The 22148-nt window shown below is 44.6% G+C and overlaps 1 protein-coding gene across 1 annotated transcript; it reads left to right on the top strand.

Moving 5' to 3' along the window:
• Positions 1 to 15116: 15116 nt before the first annotated feature.
• Positions 15117 to 20545, top strand: GINS3 (GINS complex subunit 3). The gene is made up of 3 exons (XM_030955971.1): positions 15117 to 15321; positions 15836 to 16069; positions 18528 to 20545. Exons 1-3 carry the CDS (start codon positions 15148 to 15150, stop codon positions 18756 to 18758), a joined length of 639 nt encoding a protein of 212 aa, XP_030811831.1. The 5' UTR covers positions 15117 to 15147; the 3' UTR covers positions 18759 to 20545.
• The last annotated feature ends 1603 nt before the right edge of the window (positions 20546 to 22148 follow it).

Here is a 22148-nt window from a genome sequence, read left to right as displayed (position 1 = left end):
CTCTAAGGTTTCAGCCGTGAGCTGGGGCTCTGGTACAAATGGCTTCTCATTGCCACACACAGACTGCATGGGAAGCCTGAATCCAGCACTGCCATTCTTGGGTTGCTTTAAAAGGAGATCCTGTAATGAAAAATTTGAGGTTATGTGCCCCACAAAATACTAGTAGCATAACCAGAAAGCATTGTGTATTACATTAAAGAGATTCATATTTTCTAAGAAGTGGAGAGCAGAGAAGTTAAAAAGCAGAATAAATGAGACTTTGACTAACAAGAAGCATGCAGTGTAGTATTCAAAACAAACCCCTCAGCATCAGCATAACACTGCTTTCAAATTTGTCAGAGGCAGAGAGGAACTGAAATAATTTTAGCCATTATTCCCCATACACTCATGGCAAAAAGGCATGTTTTACACTGAATTGGTTACAAGATTGAGCCAGGCACAGTGTATACACTCTTATATGATCCCATGTCTGTTTTCAGAGAGGCTCTGCTTCACTCAGCCCACAAGACAGAGATGCAAAGGAACTTTTTGTGACTCACCAGATCAGATGAACCCCATTAGCTTCAAGTCAAGAGCACAGAGTGAATCAAAGTGCCCTTTTCAAGCAGAAGAGCCCTGCTAGGAAGAACAGCAGGAACAAACAAAACTCAGGAGAAAGCTGAGCCTGAAGACTGAGCAGGAATATTTTTAAGTGAAGAAGAAAAGCCAACAGGGAGGTTTGAGGAAGACAGGAAAAATAATTTATGAATTAACTTGCCCTGTCACTGTGGAGTTTGCCCACTTGTAGGCACTTGGACCACAGTTCTCCTCCCTTCAAAAGCAATGATCAAACCTCCCTTTATGCCCTGGTGCAGGGTCTGGCCCTGCATGGCAATTTATGACTTCAAATGTACAGATCAACTAATTCTCCCAGTCTTGGTGAGGCAGGAGATATTTCCATGGCTCAGAGACACTCTCTGAGTGGAAACTGAGAGAGAGATCTGACTTTCCCCAAGTCACAAAGTACATCCTTGGCAGAGCTGGGGGGAGTTCAGAAAACTGCAGAGTGCAGAAATCCCAGCTCTGAGCTCAGCCCATGCACAAACAGATCACAGTTTTTAATGGCTGCTGCCAACCAGGCTGACAAAGGGCTCTGGATCAGCTGGCTTTGTGTCCTGGCAGTTCCTCTGACATTTGATTCACCTGGTAGTGGGGAACAGTTTCAGGGCAATGCTGGGGTACACAAACAAGGTCAGCTGCTCTCCAACTATGAGAAATGAGAGTAGAACAATTTCAGTGAAGCAGGAGCTCACACACCAAGTGACCACAGCTCCCCAAGTGCAGACAGGGCAAGAAACTCCCCTGTGCTTGCTACTCTGACTGCAGAGATCCCTGTCCATGCAGTCTGCCAGATGCATTCAAAACAGACACCCAAACCATTCTCTCGCCCAAAACAAGACACAGTGGCACTCAGCTGTGCAGGTATGATTTCATTTTAGGTGCATTTGGAGCTAAACTCAGCCCAGCTGCTTGTGAACACGCTCACAGCTTCTCCCAGAGCTGCAGGGGTGGGAGCAGCCAGCCTTGTCCTGGGTGGGATTTGTTCAGCAGTGAGATACAGGGACCCCAGTGAGAAACAGGGACCCCAGTGAGAAACAGGGACCCCAGAGAGATACAGGGACCCCATGAGAAACAGGGACCCCAGTGAGAAACAGGGACCCCAGTGAGATACAGGGACCCCAGTGAGAAATAGGGACCCCAGAGAGATACAGGGACCCCATGAGAAACAGGGACCCCAGTGAGAAACAAGCTCTGCAGTGAGGTACAGACAGGGACCCCAGTGAGAAACAGGGACCCCAGTGAGAAACAGGGACCCCAGTGAGATACAGGGACCCCGTGAGAAATAGGGACCCCAGTGAGATACAGGGACCCCATGAGAAACAAGCTCTGCCCTGGAAAGGACAGCCAGGACAAGCTGTCAGTGAGGACATCAGGAACACCAGTGCAAAGCAATCTTTTGGCAGCACCTGAGCCCTGCAGAGCCAGAAGAGCAGTCATGTGCCACAGGATTCAGGATAGGAAGTGACTGTGGGAGGGTTTGTTTGTGTTTTTTAATAGCAGCCATATAGATGGCTAAAACCAGGGAACACAAGAGAAAAACTGGCTACCCTCACTCTTATACCCTTTTCTCTTCCCAGATATCACTGTACCATTCACATGGTGCCATTAAATCCATATTTGCACACAGCAGCCCATATAAAAACAGGAGCACTGAGAAACAGGCTTCACCCACTATCATTTATTATTCCACTTGACTGAATGTCAGCCACGTGCCTGTCAGACCCATTGCTCTGTGGGGACACACAGAGAAGCTACAGAATGTTCTGAGCCCATTCTGAAATAGCCCACCCCAGACACAGAAACACAGAGGGGATGAACAGCACAGACTCCAGGAAAAAAAAAAATCCCATTTGCTGCAACTTTTTGAAAGCTCCCAGTGATTTAGTTGTTTCAGCAGATGGAGCCATTGCAGTATTCACCATGGATTGCAAACTAGGCCAGTTCAGCCTGTTAAAAGGGAAAAAAACCCTTCTGCCTGCTCTGAGGACATTTTCAAAAGAATCCTTGGCTGTATCCATGCAAGTGTGTGTCACTTAGGCAACTACAGGCTCTTTCAACAAACTGACTGGCTTGCCCTGAATGTCCTAGGACTGATTTTTAGATCTATAGGATCATTAGTATTTATACATTAGTATCACAACTGAAGTTTATGGTTTTAACCTGCATTTCAAAGCTGGTAGGTCTCCAAATCAAACCCACTCAGTAATTCCAGTATAAACCCCCCAGCCTTTGCCATGAGGAGCACCCAGTTCCCCTTATTGGTGCTAAAATTATTTTTTTTAAAGGCCTGATGTCACTACCATGGAAATGGCATCTAACTGCAGTTGCTGAATTGCTGTGTTGCAGGACAGCCCTGGCTGATGGAGTGGGGCTTTTGGAATATCTACACACACACATATTGAGGAAAGTAATACAAATAAGAACACAAGAACTCAAGTTTCCAGAAATACATTCACTTAAGAGTATGACTTCTTAAAGGTTGTAAGAAGATAACTATGATCATAAACTTGGGCGTGAAACAGCAAGCAATTCATGGTACAATTAGAATTTGAGATAAATGGATTAATAATCTCTTGCTCAAGCATCTAATTAAGAAGAAGCTGAATTCATCAAAGGCTGCTGTTGGCATTATACATTACTGAAGGGGAATGGGGATTTAATATCCCCTTGGTATGAAAACTCATTACCATTATCCCTGATGGAGGCTACACATATACAAGGGGCAAAGATTATGACACTCAGTATGGAAAGACAAAAGGACAGAACTGACCCCAGCTTTGCATTCTGCATGAGACACAATAACTTTGTGAGTCTTCCCCACATACTTTAAAATGCTTTGTCATTTTCAGGGTTACAGATAACACACAAGCTCTTCTGCAGTGACAGCCACACCAGCTCTGGGACTGTTGGAATTCAGGACATCCCTCTGGCTGTCCTGGATTGCCCAAACCCCTGCCAGGGGGCTCAGAGACCCTGGCACAGAGCCCAAGACACCTTTGACTTTGATTATGACCCATGGAAAAAAATACCAACATTATATGAGGGTCTGCAAGCCACGAAAGTCTAAGTAGAATAAGAGTTAGTTTGTCACAGGGTGAAAAATAGATTTTTGGGGTTTCTAGAATGGGGGTTATGGGGACAAGATGGAGGAATCTGGGTGTGTCTAGTCTTTCTCTTTCTTCTTCTTGGCTTCCATCTTCTGCTGTGATGTTGGCACTTTTGGATTGTTTTAGAGTAGAAGCTCACTGTCTAACATAGGTGATAGGTATTGGAAAATAAATGTAAATATTGTACACATAGTTTTTAGTGTAAAAAGATAACATCACCCCAGGGGCGGCCAGTGTGCCTCTGTCTGACCCTGGCAGACCAGAGAAAGAATTTTATAGATAAGAAATAATAAACAACCTTGAGAATGAGAATAGAAGAGTTCTGACTCCTTCTTCCACTGCCAGGCTGGGAAAAGAGACTTTCTAACACATCTCGGGATCACTGTGACCAGCAGAAGTCCTGAGATGGGATGTGCTGCCCTTGTTCTGCTGGTGAAGCAGGGTAACACGCCTACCCCAAACCAAATCTCTCAGCTGGAGCTGTGGCTTTCACCCCACAGCAGGAATGGCTCACTGAAAGCAAGCTCAGAGGCTGCCCCACCAAACCCACGCCTTCAGCACCACCAACCTGAGACAGACAGGAATGCTTTGGGAGACCTGGGCCTTGTGGGTAGCCTGGGGTAAATCAAGGGGAATTTGGTGACATTGAGGACTCACAGAAAGGTTGGACAGACAGCAAAGTCAGACATCCAAGGAATTTCTGCCAGGAATTTCCACTGAAAGCTGGAGGTCCAGCTTCTAATCTACCATTCCTTCCCAGACTCCAAATCAAGGACTTCTCATTGCACTAACTCTTGCGGTAGCTTTGGATTGAAACAGCTATTGAAATTGAGGCCACAAATCCCTTCTCATTTGGGAATAAATCTAAATTTAGACCCTAGTCTTCAAATGAATGCATGAAGCTGATCTACCTCACTGCATTACTAATGTTCTTTACAAATATGATGTCCTAAAGGCATTTTGTTTCCCTTTGTGTATATGTGGCAAAGAATTGGATTAAAAGGATGGATTCTGCTAGAAATACCCATCATTATACAGAGCAAACACAATTAGTAACGAACCAGTTCACCCACTTTAAAAAAATATCTTCCTATAAAAACTGCAGGAAGCACAAGCAAAAGAAAAGCTGAAGAGAAGGAAATAATGAAAATTATTAAATAACTGTACTCTCCACTGGTGTGAAGACATGGCTGATGTGTGTGCCCAGAGGCTGGGCTGGGCTGAACCTGCTGGCAGCAATGGCAAACTGCAACTTTGTGGATCATCCATCAGGCTGCCGCAAGTCAGGAGCTGCATTTATGGAGCAGAAGCCCCTGAGCCCATGGGCTCAGCAGAGGTTGTGTAGAACAGACCCAGTGAAAAGATGAGACTGAAAATAACACACAGCAGATTCCTGGCCAGCTGCTCAGCCATCCTCCTGGGGGGTCAGACTGCCCTTGTGAGCCCCTTCTCTGGATGGGGCACCTTGCAAAGGCAGCAGAGGAAAAGCTGGGCAGAGGCTCTGTGTGAATCAAGTTTTAAACAGCTCCTTTCAAAACTGTGTAGTCCAGCACCTTTTGTACAAACCTGCTGAATTAGGAAAGGAAATCAGTACCAGTCTCTGACATCTCAGGAGGCTGGGTTCCCATGAGACGTTCTCTCTGAAAACTAAATGCTAATTTAGTTGAATTCAATGTTTTGAAGGGTGCCATTCCTAATCAGCTTTGCAGAAGTAGCCAGCTGTTTTGGTGTGGGCAGTCAGAGCAAATTGGGATGATGTCATTACTTCCACAACTAATTATTTGGAAGGAAATTGAATGTGAGGGAAAATCTAAAAGCAGGTGAAAATGTGAAAGCAGAGGAACATCATGCAATAACAATATAACCCCATGCAGGGAAACAAGATGAGGAATGTTTATTAGGAGCAGGAGCTGAGTGTCTGTTTTCTGGTGCTCCTGATGGGTTGACCTCAACAAGCAGCCAAACACACATCCCGCCTTTTGCTCCCTCCATTCTGTGGGGAGAAAGAGAGGAAGGTGAAAAGACTCATGGATAAGTTCAACAGGGAAAGCAAAAATGATTCATTCACTATTTCCCATCAGCAGGCAAGTGCCCAGTCCCTGCCTGGGAAGAGGGGTCTCAGAATGTGCAGCATTGCTTGAGAACACAAGCACCATGAGCACCAACATCCCCCTGCTCCACCTCCTCTCCCTGAGCTTTTACTGCTGATCCTGTCATGATAAATGCAATATCCCTTTGGCCATGTCCCTTCCCTGTTGGGTTAAGCTTCCCTGAAAACAGAATAAAAATTTTTAAAACACCTCTCAGTTACCCCATCTCTAAATAAAAAAAAAAAAGCTTAATCCAACACTTCCCCATCTCTCACCTCACCCCCAGCCCTGACTGCAGAGGGAGCAGGAAGAGCCCTGCACTGTGCCAGCACTGCTCAGCAGCAGCCAGAACTCTGGGCAGCAGCACTGCTTCAGGCACAAATGCACCACACAGGCAGCTGTGACAAAAGTTAACTCCAACCCTGACAGATCCAGTGCACTGCTCTGTCACAAAACTCTTCCTGATGCTTAAAGCCAAAGCAGGCTTGAATGCTAAGGATGTTATAAACAACCTGCTGCAATTTTAAGCAGTTGCATAAGACCTTTATCTTCAAGGTCTGACTCACACATTTCACTGTCAAAAAGCTGGGACTTGGTTTGTGGAACGAGCTCATTAGGAGCCACAAACTCTATCATGTTCCACCTGAAGTGAAAAACAACCACCATCCAGTCTGACATCTCTACTAGAAAAGCCATACAATTGTGGGCATTTAGAATTGGAGCACAGAAACAACTCTGCCCCACAAGCAAGTCTCAGAAGGGACATAAGGGAAAGGCAAAAATGCCTATGACACAACACTTAATGCACTCTGAGGCTCTAAGATGGACACTATTAGTCCAAAAGAGAACAAAACCAAAGCATTTGCATTGAAGCACCCATCAAAGAAGGCGTCACTGTCTTTAAGGACTGCTAATTGTAATCTTGAATTGTTACCAACAGACACATGTTGATGTCATCAACAAAACAACAAGATCACCCTCAGTGATTCTGATGAAAGCTGCACTTTCTGTAGTGGATTTACATCTATTTATACTATGGAGATATTTTGCCCATAATTCTGGGAGGAGATAGATTTTTGAACTCCTTTTTTTGAAAACAAGATCTAAACCCATCAGTCATCTCAATAAGATTATGCTGTGCTTGCCAAACCTTCCCCACTTAATGTATTTTTCTGTTATTTTACTAGCTCTGCTTGTAAATACAGGATTATAAGAAAAATGAGCAAATCAAAAGATACCCAGCTTCTCCTAGAAGAGGTTAAAACCCTGTCAAAAATCCTCATCTGTGTTTGTGTGATAAAGGCTGCCACTGAGTACAAACCACAAAGTCCAGAGAAAATGTGTTTGCTTTTAACACATCTCATGGGGTTTTGTCACTTTTGAATATAACATTCCTGGATATTTAGCTGCTGGCACTTGCACACTGCTGGCTCACTGGCAATGAGATATATTGCTGGGCATGTACAGGGGTGTTTCATGAAAACCAAGATAAACTTTTCAGGATCACAGAGCAGTCTCTGCCTGACAGAGCGAAGCTGTCAGATCTGAGGATACACCGAGACAGGATGTTCTCAGAACTACAGAGCCATTCAGCTGTCAGACATGCAAGCTGCCTGTCTTGTCTCTTCTTTGCATTCCCCCACACTGTGAATCACTGGAATTCTTCCAGATAGGATGCTCAAAACCAACTGCATTTCTCCCTCAGTCCCTGGACTCCAATGGTTAACATCTCAAACTCTCCCCCCATGCTTCCCAAGCTCCCAGCACCTGGGATTGCCTGGAAAATGCTCTGGAAAATGGTGTGGGGGGAACCTGTAGGGTCCCACAGGCATCTCTTTGTGTCAGTGTGCTCTGCCTGCCTGGGGGTGAAACAGCTCCAAACTCACCCAGTGCAAAAGTGAGCAGTGCTGGATGGAGGAGAAGGGTCAGATGCTTCTGGTGTTGGAGAATGCTGAGACCAGGCAGACTCATCAACCCCAAAGTTAAACATCACAGGAGCAAAAGAGATTTGCCCATGATCCTTGCTATGGGTGAGTAACACCAACCTCTACCTAATAATCATTTTGCTGGCTTGGATACAATTGGTTCAATAATGCTGCAATAAATAGTACACTACCTATTCTGTGTAGTAAATAATTCTGATTAAGATCTCTTAATCTAATTCATCATCAATTCAAATAAATAAGTTATTTTATTCATATAAATATATTTGGTTTATGATCCTCACTCCTGAAGGACAAAACAGTACAAAGGCTCAATTACCACCTATATGATCCTTTAGACACAAACCATAGACCAAGTCTGGGGGTAGATTTGGAACCAGCTGCATCTTGTCTCTGAGAAGGGGTTTAGAAAGCAAGGGGCTCATTTCTGCTTCTTGTGACTCAGTGGGAGAGACTCCCTGATAAACCTTGTCCAAATCTCCCATTCTGCCTGTGATGCCTTTGAACAGCTCAGAAATTGCTGCTCTCTGCCAGCCTCTAGAAACTGATTTGCAGCAGCCATCTCTCCATCTCCCCATGACACCAGAAATGCCAGCAAGAAACTGGGTCTGCTCTGCTCCTCACGGAACTCCTCGTTGATATTATATTAATAGTCTTTCTCACTGGGACACAGAATTTTTGGTGTGCTCATTTGGACTGTAATCCCATTATATCAGCCAAATTCTTGGTATATATTCAGTGTAAACTGATATTTCTACAGCATTTCTTTCCTTGAAGGATGAAAAGCTTACTCACAAGTTAAGAACAAGATTCTCTACTTTTTGACAAAATGCAGCGGGCTCCAGCAAGGTGCTGTTAGATTTCCCTTCCCATTTGTGATTAGAGAAGAAACAATTTGGATCTTTTCCTGCTCTAGTATGCCTCAAAAATACAGGACAGCCTGACCACATACCCACAATCCAGAAACAAAAAGCAGCAGCCAAGAGGCAATCAGATTTAAGGAATTCAGAGATTCTGCTGCCAAAAAGACAGGGAGCCATGAGCCAAAAGGAGCATTTATGCTCTGAAAAAGCCCTGGAATATCAGCACTCTGCTCATCCAGTGCTGACAGATGAAGGGCTGGAGTAATGCTGAAACCATGGCTCAAAGAGCACAGGCAGCTGAGCACAGAGATGCAGATGAGTGCATCCTCTCCAGCTGGTGAAGAAGCCAGACAGAAGAAATCTGAATGAAGGCAGTGAAGAAACTGTTGGCATTTATGTTGTAGTAACTGACTGATTACTTATATGTGAGTTGGTAGGAACCTGCTCTCTGCAATTCAGAATTCACACTCTCATTCTGGATCTTGAGAAAAACATAGGGTTGCTTTTTTCTTTCTTTTCCAGTAACTCACTTTAAAACTCTCCGGAGTAATAAAAACAAGAGTGAGAATCTAGAATGAAGAACGGGAGTATTAGGATATAAAGAGAAAAGCATGAAAAATATCTGTAGCCGGGTTTACAATTGCTTATCTGAGTCTGAAAGACAAAGAATAATCTTTTCTTCACAGCAATAAAAGCTGCATATTTTAGCTTTTTAGTGGAAATGTCCTGGATAGCTCAGAAAAAAAAGCCCCCACACCATTTAGAAAGTGAAGCTCATATAGCAAACCACCCCTGTCTCTTCCTTTCAAAGAGGTCACCAGCTTCTAGGTTTTATGTAATTTCCTTTTAAAAAATAAGAAAAAAAAAGAAAAAGAAAGTTTTTTCTTCTGTGCACAAAGATTGATTCATTAGATGTTTTTTTGTCTCTGGGCATTGAACAGCCTTTAGCTGAATAGAGTTGGAGTTCATGCAACTTAATTGGAAGAGCAAATTTCCAACATCTCCCTGGGATATTTACTATGAATGGTGAGACACAAGAAAAAGAAATTGCTGATGTTTAACGTTTTATGCTGTGGAAAGGATTCATTGTTTTGCTCAGCAGCTTGAGTTCTTTATGAGTAGGAAGGGGTCTCCCTGTCAAGAATGAAGACAGTACTTTTCTTTCATCCCCATCATGTGAGTGGATGTGAAAGAAACTAAAATACTGTGAGTTTTCTACTCACATCATCACAGTCACCTTGAGACACCAAAAGTTTGAGAAATGTCACCCTTTTAGAATTTGCTGAACAGTCATCAGCAATTCTGCACAGTCATCGGCAATTTCCTTAATTTCTTGTTAAAGGCAGTTGTCACAATTACAATTTTCCCACACTTCTGAACAAAAACAACAGTGAATTGTCATCTAGGGAACTCCAAATAGAAGAAGCATCAACAATTTTGGCAGCATTCCCAACTAAACCATCAAAAGTTTTAGCAACATGGCACTACTGCTTAAAACAAGAAACTTTCTGCAAATTCCTGCTGCTGATTTAACTGTGAATCTCCACCTTCCAGAAAAACTACACAATGGTTGAAAAAGCCTTGGAAAGTGCTGAATCCACTCCTGCATAATAACAGAGTGAATGACAGCTGGGGGAAAATATTGGAATTCTAGAAATGTTTTTGTTCTTTCAGAATTCTTTTTGCAATGCAAGCTACAGCATCTGGTTGATCTTATGACTTCAATACTCCTTTTTTAGAAGGTGTTTAAAAGATTTTGAATTCACTGTATAAGCTGGCCAGACTCCCAGCTGCCTTCTGGCTAAGGGCCCCTTTCTGGAAGGTGGAAGCCAAAAGATCTTTCCCATAGGATGTTTGGTTACCCTAAATCCCATCATTTCATCTGTGGCTGTTCTCCCATCCACAATATGTGTGGTTATGTGAGGACACAATCCTCCACACTTCCTCCACATGAAAAGGAATGATACTCTGAAATGTAAATATGAATATGATGTGTCCTTACTACTGCTGCTGAACATCTCACACTCGCAGATAAATTGAACAGGAAAGTGATTATGTCCTCAATTTAACTACTGATTTGTGCTGCTACCCCTTTTTCCTTCAAAAGATGAAGCTGTGCTGGACTGCAGAACCTGCCCTTGGAGTGCAGAGTTTGTTCATATGACACAGCACCTAACTCCCTCAGGATAATCCTACTGAAGCCAATTGCTTCACTTGAGTTATACACCCGTATTTGCACAACAAAGGGGCAGCAAAGACAAAGTACAATTTACAAATGAGGTCTCCCACTGCCATGGGCAAGTTAACTGATTAGGAAATGCAAATTTGTGGAGTGTAATAACTTCCAGGAGGGAAAGGAGTAGCTAAGTAGCATTAGCTGCTTACTTAGTAAATAATTATCTAAAGCAGCTCAGACATTCTGCCCGGGGCTGGGGGTGAGGGAGGTGTGTTAGGGTGAGTGCTGCCCTCCTGCAGCTCTGCTCGCAGCAGTGTGAACACCGCATGCCCGGGTGCTACCCAGGATCCTTCAGCCAGGTCAGACAGTGAAACTCTGGCTGTCAGATGTCTCATCTGGGGATGCTAAGGCAGATTTCTGATTGCTGGGTAACACATGCAAATAAGAAAAGCAAATCATTCTGTATGCCTCTCTACCTCAGAGGGGAAAAAGATTTAAGATTAACCTCAATTTGTGCTGTGGTTTAGTCCAATATGCGGAGAATGATGATTCCCACTTCGACCTTAAAAAGTAGGGTAAGGAGAGGCCACAGGGAGAGAGGTGCTTCTTCCTTCTCTCACCAGCATCCTGCAGCTCTTTCAGCTGATTTACTTGGTGGATTTAATGCTATTTAGATTAGCCAGGGTGGCTCCATCAGCTGCCTCTTCATCACCCCCCATGCAGATGCTGACGTGACAGAGCTCAGCAGCTCTGCAGCACACACAGACACAGGATGCTCTGATCAAAGGCCCGGGAGGAAGCAGGTAACAACCCGGCTTCCCCAAATTAATCTGATATTAAATTGGCCGAATTCTGTGGAATTCAGGATTTTAGAAGAACATAGATCAGATGTAACAGGCTGTTCCTCAATTTCGAAGATTTTACTCTTTCCTGTACTTTGCAATCCTTTATCTACTGTACCTTCAAGTGATTTGGGTTTTATTCATCACGGCTCAATCTTAATTCTGTAACACTTTTCTCTGTCATTAGTCAATTTTTGGCATATATCAGTTATGACACAGGACATTCCTTTTCCTTCAGGAAGGCCGTGAAATCCTATTTATGAAAATATAATATGATTTAGGATGCTGGGCTTGTTATGCATATTTTTACACTAAGATTCACACAAAAGGGTTCAAGAATAAGAACCTGCCTGGTGCCTTTCTCTGGCTGAGAAGGGGTGACACAATTTTGTCTACCAAACTCATTATTCTTTAAAATTCTCACAAAAGAACCATTCTTCAGCTGATTTTACAGTGAGTGTAAACATCTTTCCCTCTGTGTTTTTTCATCTTTATCCAGTACTCTGGGCTTTCTGCACCTTGGTGCTTATTTCTGTATCACACACCGGAGGCTGAGGCATCTCAGGACACAGGGAAATTGTGCTTTTCTTTCTTCTTTTTCCAGATGTCTTAGCTGTGCAGCCTGGAAAAAGCATATTCCATTTGCATTGTTCTCTCTTCTCACTCACAAAGTGCACACTTTCATATTTAGCAGAGATTTGTTTCCTAAACCTCATTAAGCAGGGAATACTTTTACTAATCCAATTCAGCAAATTGTAGTTTTATCAGAACTGTCCTTTAGAAAGAGCTTTCAGAAATTGCTCTGCAACTCATCTGGAAAATGTGCACAGATAGGAGGATTTATTTTCCAAACAGGGAGTTTTAATCTCTCATTAAAACAAAAAAAAAAAAACCCACCACCAAAAAAAAAAAAACCACCCAAAAAACAAACAAAAAACCCCAAAAACAACAAAACCAAAAAACAAAAAAAAAAACCCAAAAAAAACCCCCACCAAACAAAACAATACAGGACAATAGTTAGTGTTGCTAAAATTAATATAATGTCTGTTTTCTATGCTACAGAAAGAAATCCAGCATCTTACAAGAAATAAGCTTTACATGAACTCTCTCTTTGGGGGCATGCATTGCCCTCACAGCTGCTGTCAGTATTTGATGTACCTGGCACTGGAATCAGCAGAGGGTGGGTGTCACACTGACAAACACACATGAGTTAATTTCTTCTGCTCACACAGCTCACAACACCTCACCCTGCCTTTGTTGGCTGGATTTTTATAGCACAGGCTGCCGTGGGACCCAGGGGACGTGGAGGTGACACACATCATCCTGAGGTCTCAGCCCACACTGCCTGTGCTTTATTTTTTCTCAGTATGAAATAAAACAGCACAAGATTTAATAAATTGGTGCACATTTTATTATTTTGCATGGGTCTGGCTTTGATGAAGATGTTGAAGTACCAACATGCCAATTAATGATGACAAAACAGTAACAAATCACAGTGGATCCAGCCTGAGCAAACAGCAGCAGGAAGAATGCTGAGGTTGTAAGAATTAACAGATGATTAAAGATGCATTGGGCTACGCCTTAGTCATGGACTGAAAATGTCATTAAAAAAATCATCAAACCCTCTATAAATAACTCCATGATTATTTCTCAGGGAAATTGTCAGGTATTGCAACACTGCTCAATTGTTTATTTTCCTTCCTCGACAGAACAAAGACTGAAATATTTACTAGATTATTTAAATGTTATTTTATAGACAACTGTCTATAGAAAAAGTAATGTTTTCAGCATATACGGCTCAGGGAATAGCAAGAAAATTTTAATCTGATGAGAAATGAATTACTTGAGAAACAACAAAACAATAAGTAAAAAACCCACAAGGTCAGGTTTTAAAATGAAGTAAAACACTGATCAAAATGGGGAATAACCACTTCTTTCATCCTTATACAACCAAACCCGGGATTTAGCACAGGGTATTTGATTCTGCCACCAAAACATGACTTGAATCTTTGTATTACAGCACTAAAAAAAATTACTTTGGGCTGTAGCCTCCCCTTGAAACCCAAGGTATACACAGTTCATTTGCACTGCCTTCTGCCTACTCAGCACAGGCACATCCATCGGCCTGATCATGTGCTCTGCAGGGCGAGCCACATCCTGAATTGCCAAGGAGAAACTCGGGCAGAGCCAAGCACACGGACAGCATTCCCTTGGCTTCCCACAAACCGCCTGGAGGGTGTGCATGGGGGTGCTGGAGCCTGTGAAAAACGCCAATCACTTGGGTTTTTTTTGAATTTTAAAAGTTTAATGATAATAAAATGGTTATAAAAATAGCAATATAATTAGAGTAACGATAATTTGGACCATTTGGATTAGGACAATATGAGACAATAGAAACACAGAGTTATGAACAGTTCGGGTACCTTTTTCTGGGCAACATAAGCCCGAAAAAGGACACACATTAACCCTTAAAAACAATAACCTGTTGCATATTTATACATCTCATACATGATGCATAAATTCCATTCAAACACAGGACTCCGGTCAGTGTCAACTTCTTCCTCTTAATCCCAACTGGCATCTTCATGGCTGAGCGAGGTGGGAAGAATTTCATTTCTTCTGATAAGAAAGCAATAAGTTCTCTTTCTCTGAAAGATTTAGGTGTCCTGTCGCTGCTACCTCGGTGTGAGTCCTTTCTTTAAAAAAAACCTATCCTGCATAGCATAGTTTCTATTTAACCTTATGTTACAACCTAAAACTGTATTTAACACACTACTTAAGAAAATGAATACAACATAACTTTCTAACATAACACATATAATATTAATTTTAATATTTGCGAAAAGCCAATCATCAAATACGCATTTTTCACAGAGAACAGCGCTCTGAGGGCCGGGCAGCGCCCTCAGCGCCGCGGGGCTCAGGGGGACAGGGCAGGGCAGCCGTGCCCAGCCCGCCGTGCCCGAGCAGAGATCCCCGGAGTGCTCTGTGCAGGAGGGGCCTGTGCTCCTGTGCAGAGCCCATCCTGATCCAGCCGGACACCCGCCGCCACCCCCGGCTGCTCCAAACCCGTTCGATCCGGCCCTGGACACCTGCAGGGATGGAGCACCCACAGCTGCTCTGGGCAGGCTGTGCCAGGGCCTCGCCACCCGCACAGCGAGGAATTCCCCGCAAAACCCAATCCCAGTGTGAGGCTGTCCTGATACAGCTCCGAGACTCCTCTTTAGCGCGGCTCGGGCTGCGGGGCGGGGGGACGGACGGCACCGGCTGCGGAGACCCGGCGGTGGGGCAGCCGCAGTAAGAATGCCTGTGTCGATCCCGCTCCCGCTCCCGCTCGCCATCCTGGTCCTGGTCCCGATCCCCGATCCCGATCCCGATCCCCGATCCCCGGTCCCCGGTCCCGGTCCTGGTCCCGGTCCCGGTCCCGGTCCCCCCTCAGAGGCACCGGACGCGGGGCGGGCCCGGCGCATGCGCGGTGCCGGTGGCGGGCGGTTCCTCACGGGCTGGCGGGAGCCGCGGCCCGGCCATGTCCGAGGCGTATTTCCCCGTGGGCCCCGGGCTGGGCATGGAGGAGAATTTCCTCTCGTTGGACGATATCCTGATGTCGCAGGAGAAGCTGCCGGGGCGCGCCGAGAGCGCGCTGCCGCGCCTGGCCGTGTTAATGGGGCAGGGCGCCAGCAGCGCCGAGTCCGTCCCGGAGGTAACGGGGAGGGGACACGGGACATGGGACTGTCGCTCTCGGGAGGGAACACGGGACACGGGACACGGGACACGGGACTGTCGCTCTCGGGAGGCGATGGGGTGCGGGGTCTCTGTCCCGGGGCCGCCGCCTCTCCCTCAGCTCCTGTCGCGCCTCCCAGGCCCGGCCGCCCTCTCTTGGTGGTCACTGCAAGGATGCTCTCCGCTACTTTCCTTAAGTTATTTTGCTTTTATTATATACAGTTTGCCAGTTTGGGTTTTTTTTTCTTCTTTTTCTCTTGCTGTTTCATCAGCTGACAATTCTTAAACCACAGAGCGTCACTTTCCGAGTCTTGCGGTAATAAGGCCTCTGAAATGTGTCTGGTTTATGCTACAGACACAAAGGACTGTTCTGAAAACAAAATTGACTTTTTAAATGCTGGATCTTCATTAATGAACCTCACTCTGTGTCTTTAGGGCTGCTTCAGGTGTAGTTTCATGGCAAGGATAACTTTTGGCTTCTCTGGTTCCCCCAGGGATCGAAGCTGGAAATCCCTCTGTGGCTTGCTAAAGGGCTGCATGACAGCAAAAGGAGAATCATCTCTGTGGAGCTGCCAAAGATTTACAAGGAAGCCTGGAGGACGGTGTTCAGTGCTGATGCCAATGTGGTTGATCTGCATAAAATGGGGCCCTACTACTATGGGTTTGGCTCACAGCTCCTGAATTTTGAGAATCCAGAGAATCCTGAGATAGCTCAGACTATCCTGCAGGCAAGTATCTGAATCAGGTCTTGAAACTTAGATTTGCATTTTTCTGTCTTCATTTAGTTCCCAGCTGCTTAGCGCTCTTCAGGAAAAATATTCTGGTTTAATCCAGATGACTTCTGGATTGAATATGGATGTCCCTCTTGGCAGCTGCACAGGCTGGTGCTGGAAACCTCTACTGTGCATCCAGGAGTGTAATTTTAGCTTGGTGTTTCCACACTGTAAATATGGTATTTTATAAAATCCTGTAGAACAGGACTAGAGGAGATGTAGGATTATATAACTATACCTGTCTTTAAATCTCTCTAACTTTGAGAGCTCACCCTGCTCTGGGCAATCTCTTTCAGTACCTTGCCAGCCTCACCTTAGGAGGTTTGCTTCAATGTCTGAACCAAAGCTCCTTCACAGCAATACAAGCTCTGTTCTATTTGTCTCATACAAAGTAAATGCTGAGGACAAATGATTCCCTTCCCTCCTGCAGCAGTCCCAGTTCATTTGATGTTTCTCTATGGATCATGCTCCCTAACCTCTGACTGCCCTCATTGTGCACTGCTGGTGCCTCTCCAGTGGATCTGCATCCACCACACCATGCCCTGAACAGCAGTGCAGTCCCATGCTCAGGGCTTGTGCTGCTGAAAACAAAAGGATTGCTTTGTGAGTTTTATGTGGCTGTGATGCTCTTGGCTCATCTTGGTGCAGCATCTGGTTTGTCACGATGCAGTCACACGGATCTGTGTTTGGCTTGCAGTCCACAGTGAGATGGTACAGGTTGCATCTGTGAACAGATAATTTCCTGACTCTGTGTTATTTCTGCCTTAATGTAAAACCTTCTGTTAGTCCTGGGTGAATGACAGCCTATTGTTTTCACACCATCTTTCTAATTAGTCAGGATTGCTATGAATTAAGAGGTCTGCTGCCTGACATGCCTGTAGTCAGCCCTTCTCCTTCTCCTGCATGTTGCATGCTGATTTAATGAGCACAGCTTCTATTCCTTTAGTAAGGTCATTAATTAGCATCTCAAGCAGTAGCTGGTTCCACAGAGACCCCAGTGGAACTCCACTCAGTGTGTTCTTCCCTCCTGACAGGAGCTGTGGATGATGGCTGTCTCTCCTGACCATCTTTGGGTGGTCTGGCTACATCTTCCAGCAGTGCTCCATGACAGATGCCCCTCTGCTGCTCTTCCTGTCTGTGCAAGGCCTGGCACCCTGCCCTAGCAGGAAACCAGCCTGGGCTCTGGGAATTTGTTCTTGGCAAGTCCATGGTGGCTGTGATTCTTTTATTATCTTGCAGAAGTTTCTGTGTTGCTTCTTTGTTCCAGTATGCTTCCAGGAATTGATGCTGATGGATTTATAATTCCCTGGCTCTTCCCTTCTCCCTCTCCATCTTCCCTTTCTCTTTTAAAAGATAGATGTCATCTTAGTCTGTTTCCAGGCTTCAGTCTTCTTGAGCTTTTAAACATAACCACTAACAGCCCTGAGATCTCTTCAGCCAGGTCTCTAAGTGGACTGGGATGATTTTTATTGCATTTTTTTTCCTTTCTCTGTGCTTTACATTAAGGCTGATGCAGAGAGGCTTTAAAGTGCTGCTGCTTTCTTGGAGCTGTCCGCTGAACGTGTGCTTTGTGCATTGAGGAGGTGCCCATGCCTTTCCTTGTCTTTTCTTTCTCTGCTAATGGACATCTTAGGGAAAAAACCCACAGTAGAATTCATTACTTATTGACAGAAAAATCAAAGCATGCCAGGTTTGATTTCTCTTTTTAGAAGCAAATGAAGGGGGAGTTGTGCTGAGTTAAAAACCTATAAGTTTATCCTTATTTAACCTATTACTTTATCCTATAAGTTCTGGCAATTCTAAAATCAACTCCTGAAATAACAAAGCACAGTTCTTAAAGAGTTCTGACCCTTTTTTTTCCTGTCCCCAAAAGCAAAGATAGAGAGGAAAATAAAATGCCTTAAATATATCTTGTTGAAAATGCTATTTATAAGTTGCAGATTGGTTTGGTTTTTCACCTTTTTCATGGTTAAATGTTTTTCTAGCATACTGAATGCTTTTCAGCAGCAGTTTGGCTTAGCTTCCTGGACATTCACAGCTTGCAGCTTGTACGTTCCTGTGGCATGAGATTCATTCCTCCTGCTCTAAAGCAATGATTGCTTGAGAAGTGAGACAGAATAGATCATAATTGTGTTGTATCCTGGGGTCTCCTCAAGCCTGTTTTGGGGAAGTAGCCAAAATCCAATTCTGTGTTTGCTTCCCACCCAGTATCAGGTATTTGACATCCCAGCTCAGGCACGAAGTGATTTTGTCTTTGTAGCCAAGCTTAACAAGTGCTGTGCTGGTTGCAGACCCTTGTCCTGTTGTGAACAGCAGCCTAAACTTTGGCTTTTCAGTTGTGACAGCTCAGGGCTCCAGGTGTGAGCTGGGGTGGCTCTGTGTTACCTGTCAGTGACTCTGTCTGTTCCCTCAGACGTTCGTTGCCCGTTTCCGCCGCATCATGGACTCCTCTCAGAACGCCTACAACGAGGACACGTCTGCGCTGGTGGCACGCCTGGATGAGCTGGAAAGGGCTCTCTTTCAAGTGGGCCAGAAAGGGCTGAATGACTTCCAGTGCTGGGAAAAGGGACAGGCTTCTCAAATCACAGCTTCCAGTCTGGTGCAGAACTACGGGAAAAGGAAGCTCACAGAAGTGGATGGTTAAAAGTCTGAAGAACTTGAAGTTGCAGTGGGGAATACAGATTTACAGCCTGTTGTAGAAGAGAAAAATCAATCAATTTAGGGAAGGACAGGCTCCCTGTCCATTAATGGGCATTCTTCTCTGTAGCACATTTGGGTAAAATTAATGAAAATTTTAAAGGCAGAGGGCAAGGGTACAAAAACTAGATGACACCACTGAACAGCCTTACAGCTTGCTCATAGCACTCCTGAGGAGTTGCAGCTAAAGTGTTTGCTAGGTGGCTGAAAGGCTATGAGAGGACTTCCTAAAAGGGTAATAAATACTAATTATTGTTCCAAATTGATATTTACAATACCACATCTGGACAGAAATGTAATTTATGTATTTCATCTTGTCCTTCCCATCCCAACCTCCTGGAAACAACTATTGATTCTTTGAACAGCTGTTTCCAGGTTCCCTGTTCTTTAGAGAGCCCCAGTGATGTGGAAAAAATGTGATACAGCATTAATTTGTGTTCATTTCTTTTACACTGAGGTGGAACAGGTGCTCTTAGTGAGGCAGGAATGTTTTTCTTTGCTGACTCCTGTACACAGTACCAGTGCCCTGGAGAGAAATACCTCCTCAAACCTGCACAGCAAGTGGCTGCACAGGTCTCGTGCTGCCTTATCCTCTCTCTCTCTTTTTGGCCCTTGTGACCTTGGTGCTGTGCAGTAAAGAGTGTTCTTGTTTGGTGTCTGTGGCTTTTGTACTGGATTTGTCTCTGTGATGGGTGTTCTACAGAGGAAGAAGCAGAAGGCAGCAAAGAGTAAAGTCTGGACCAGATCAAAAGCAGAAACTTCAATGGAAAGTCTGCCCCATTATCAACCTTTGAGATATTTGTTCCTCCGTGAGAAATTTGTCTGATTTCTAAATTTGGTTAGTAGAAGGGACAGAGCAAATGAACTGAGTTTCCTTCCTTCTGATCCATCCAAATGAATCTAGGAATATGATCCTGGTAAATGTCATCCTTGCCAGTAGGAGTGACTGGATTTGGGGCTTGCTAAACAGCACAGTGATTATCGTCCCATGTGGATGCCCTTAAACCTAGATCATCTCAAGTTCCATTGGACTGGAAACAGAAGATGTGGGGGGTTATCTCTGTAGGGCTTAGTTCCTGCAGCCATCAGGATGGTTGTCCTTTGAGAGCAGTATTAGACACCTTAGAGATGCTTCTGTGCCACTGTAGAAGGAGAACCTAAGCAGAGGAGCTGGATCCTGATGCTGCTGAGCACTTCCACTTCTGTGGGAAGTTTATTTCACCTCCCTGGGAGGTGACAGCAAGATCCAAGTCTCAGAGGAGCTGTTACTGGACTTGCAGATGCCCCTGGATATTGGACTCAAACAAGACCTTGAGCACAAAGGGCTGTTCCTTGGCCAGAGATGTTGAAGCTCAGCCTGTGGACGTGGTCAGAGGGGACAGTGTTGTGCCTTCACAGCTGTCTCAGTGCCTCCCCTCAGCTGCCCTGCCACAGGAGAGCTGGAAGCTTGCCTGACAAAGTATTTGAAGTATGTGCAGGACGAAATGCTGCTGCACTTAATGACTTAATGGCACATAATGGCTTATGCATTTGGCAGTTGTCCATTTCTGGATTTTTATCTCGAATAAATGTTTTGTAAGGGAATGCTCATAATGTGAAAAGTCTGTTGTTAATTGCGCTGCAGCAGAAAAATCAGATGGGAAAGTCCAGGTCTCTACACAAGTGTGGCCATGGTAGATAGTCCCTCTGCACTTACAGGTAATGTGGTCAGGAGCTAACTTGTGCAGTTGTACCAGGGTAGAAATAGTTCCTGTCTGACTTAGCCCAGGTGGGGTCTGGCAGCTTGTACAGGCTGTGGCAGAGACCCTGCCAGCCAATCAATAAGCTGTTGCTTTAATGAATTGTGTTTTTAGGAACATAAGATGTGTAGAGATGGCTCTGTGTTACCTCAGCTTTGTTGTAGTGCTGGTGGGAGGTGGGAATTGGCTGTCTCTATCCAGATCCTGCTGCTGCAGGCACTGTGGCAAACACTTTGTGTACCATGGCAGAGCTGTGATCAATGCTGCAAGGGGAGCAAGTTGAAGTCCATCTGTGACAAAAAGCATCTTTCAATTGGAAATATTATTTTACTGAGATGTTGGCCTTGGGATGTAGCTGGTTTATAACCAAAATCATGAGTTCCATCAATTTCTGGACTGGTTTTGGTGACTATCCAAGCTAATTTTCCTGCATTTGTAAGAACATTTTTCTTCTCTACTGCTGGATGCAAAATCCAAGCAGAAGGTTGCTCACTTGCCAACATTTTGTGCAACAGCTTTCAGAGTAGGGAGGAAAAAAATGCCTGAACTAGTCTTCAATGTCACTGGCTTTTTGTAAGAAGGCAGTGCCACTTCTAGTAACCATGAGTTAAGGACCCTTAAAAATCTGATCCTGTAATTTTAAATTACAGTATTGGTTAGTTTTTTCTGTCCAGAAGAGTGCTCTTTACTTTTTGTGAACACAGCTGTCCTTTGCTATGGCACTGCAGCAAGCTTTAAGTTAGAGGAGTTTGAACTTGTGTGTTTTCAGAATGGTACAATAAATCTTCATTACAGAACTACCTGGAAAAGGTCTGAAAAGGACTATTAAGTTTTATTTCTCCCATGTCCTTGACTTTTTAAATTGAAGGACTGCTGGTATTTATAACAAATCAGTCCATAGGCACATTTTACAGTATTGCCACAAATGTTTTCATTGCAATCAAGTGAAGAAATAGGCAAAATTTTAGCAGCAACCAGGAGGAGCAGCAACAAGAAGTGTTCTGGGAACTGACATACTGTAACACGAGGTATTATTTTTATGAGAGACACAGTGGCACCTGGCTGAGTTAGGAGCACAAGCTGTTCTGATCTTCAACCAGTGATCTTCTACCTTTTTGGGTAACCAGCTACAACACAAGCTTTGTTCAAAATTTTAATTGAAATCTGGGTTTGGTCGGTTGCATTACTTTGTCCTAGATTAGAGCATACACAAGGAGTGGATGTCATGGTTGGCAATGAAAATGAAGGATTACTGACTGCTGCTGCAGGAGGGAAGGGGTAAGAAAGCTGTGGAATCCAAAACCTTTCTGCCAGGGAGAAATTTGCCATCCATGGGTCTTGACCGCAGTGGTGAAAAAGAACCCAGAGGGGGCTTGAGACAAGGAATGAAACAACAAGGAAGAGACAGTGAGCTTCCACCTCCCCTGGGCACACTGAGGCTGCTTGATGGGCTTTGCTTCCCAGTGGGAATTGCTCTGGGGAGCCTCTTCCCTGGGGGCTGGCCAGGCTCTGCTGCACAGGGCCAGCCTTGCTGGGAGCCCCCAGAGCCGAGTCCTTGCTCTGCTCTGGGGAGCAGGACAGCACCAGGAGCACTGTGC

Source organism: Camarhynchus parvulus, chromosome 11, assembly GCF_901933205.1.
Source record: "Camarhynchus parvulus chromosome 11, STF_HiC, whole genome shotgun sequence".
In the NCBI taxonomy this organism is placed as follows: Eukaryota; Metazoa; Chordata; class Aves; order Passeriformes; family Thraupidae; genus Camarhynchus; species Camarhynchus parvulus.
The sequence above is the reverse complement of the archived record's forward strand: the minus strand, read 5'-3'. Positions and strand labels throughout refer to the sequence as shown.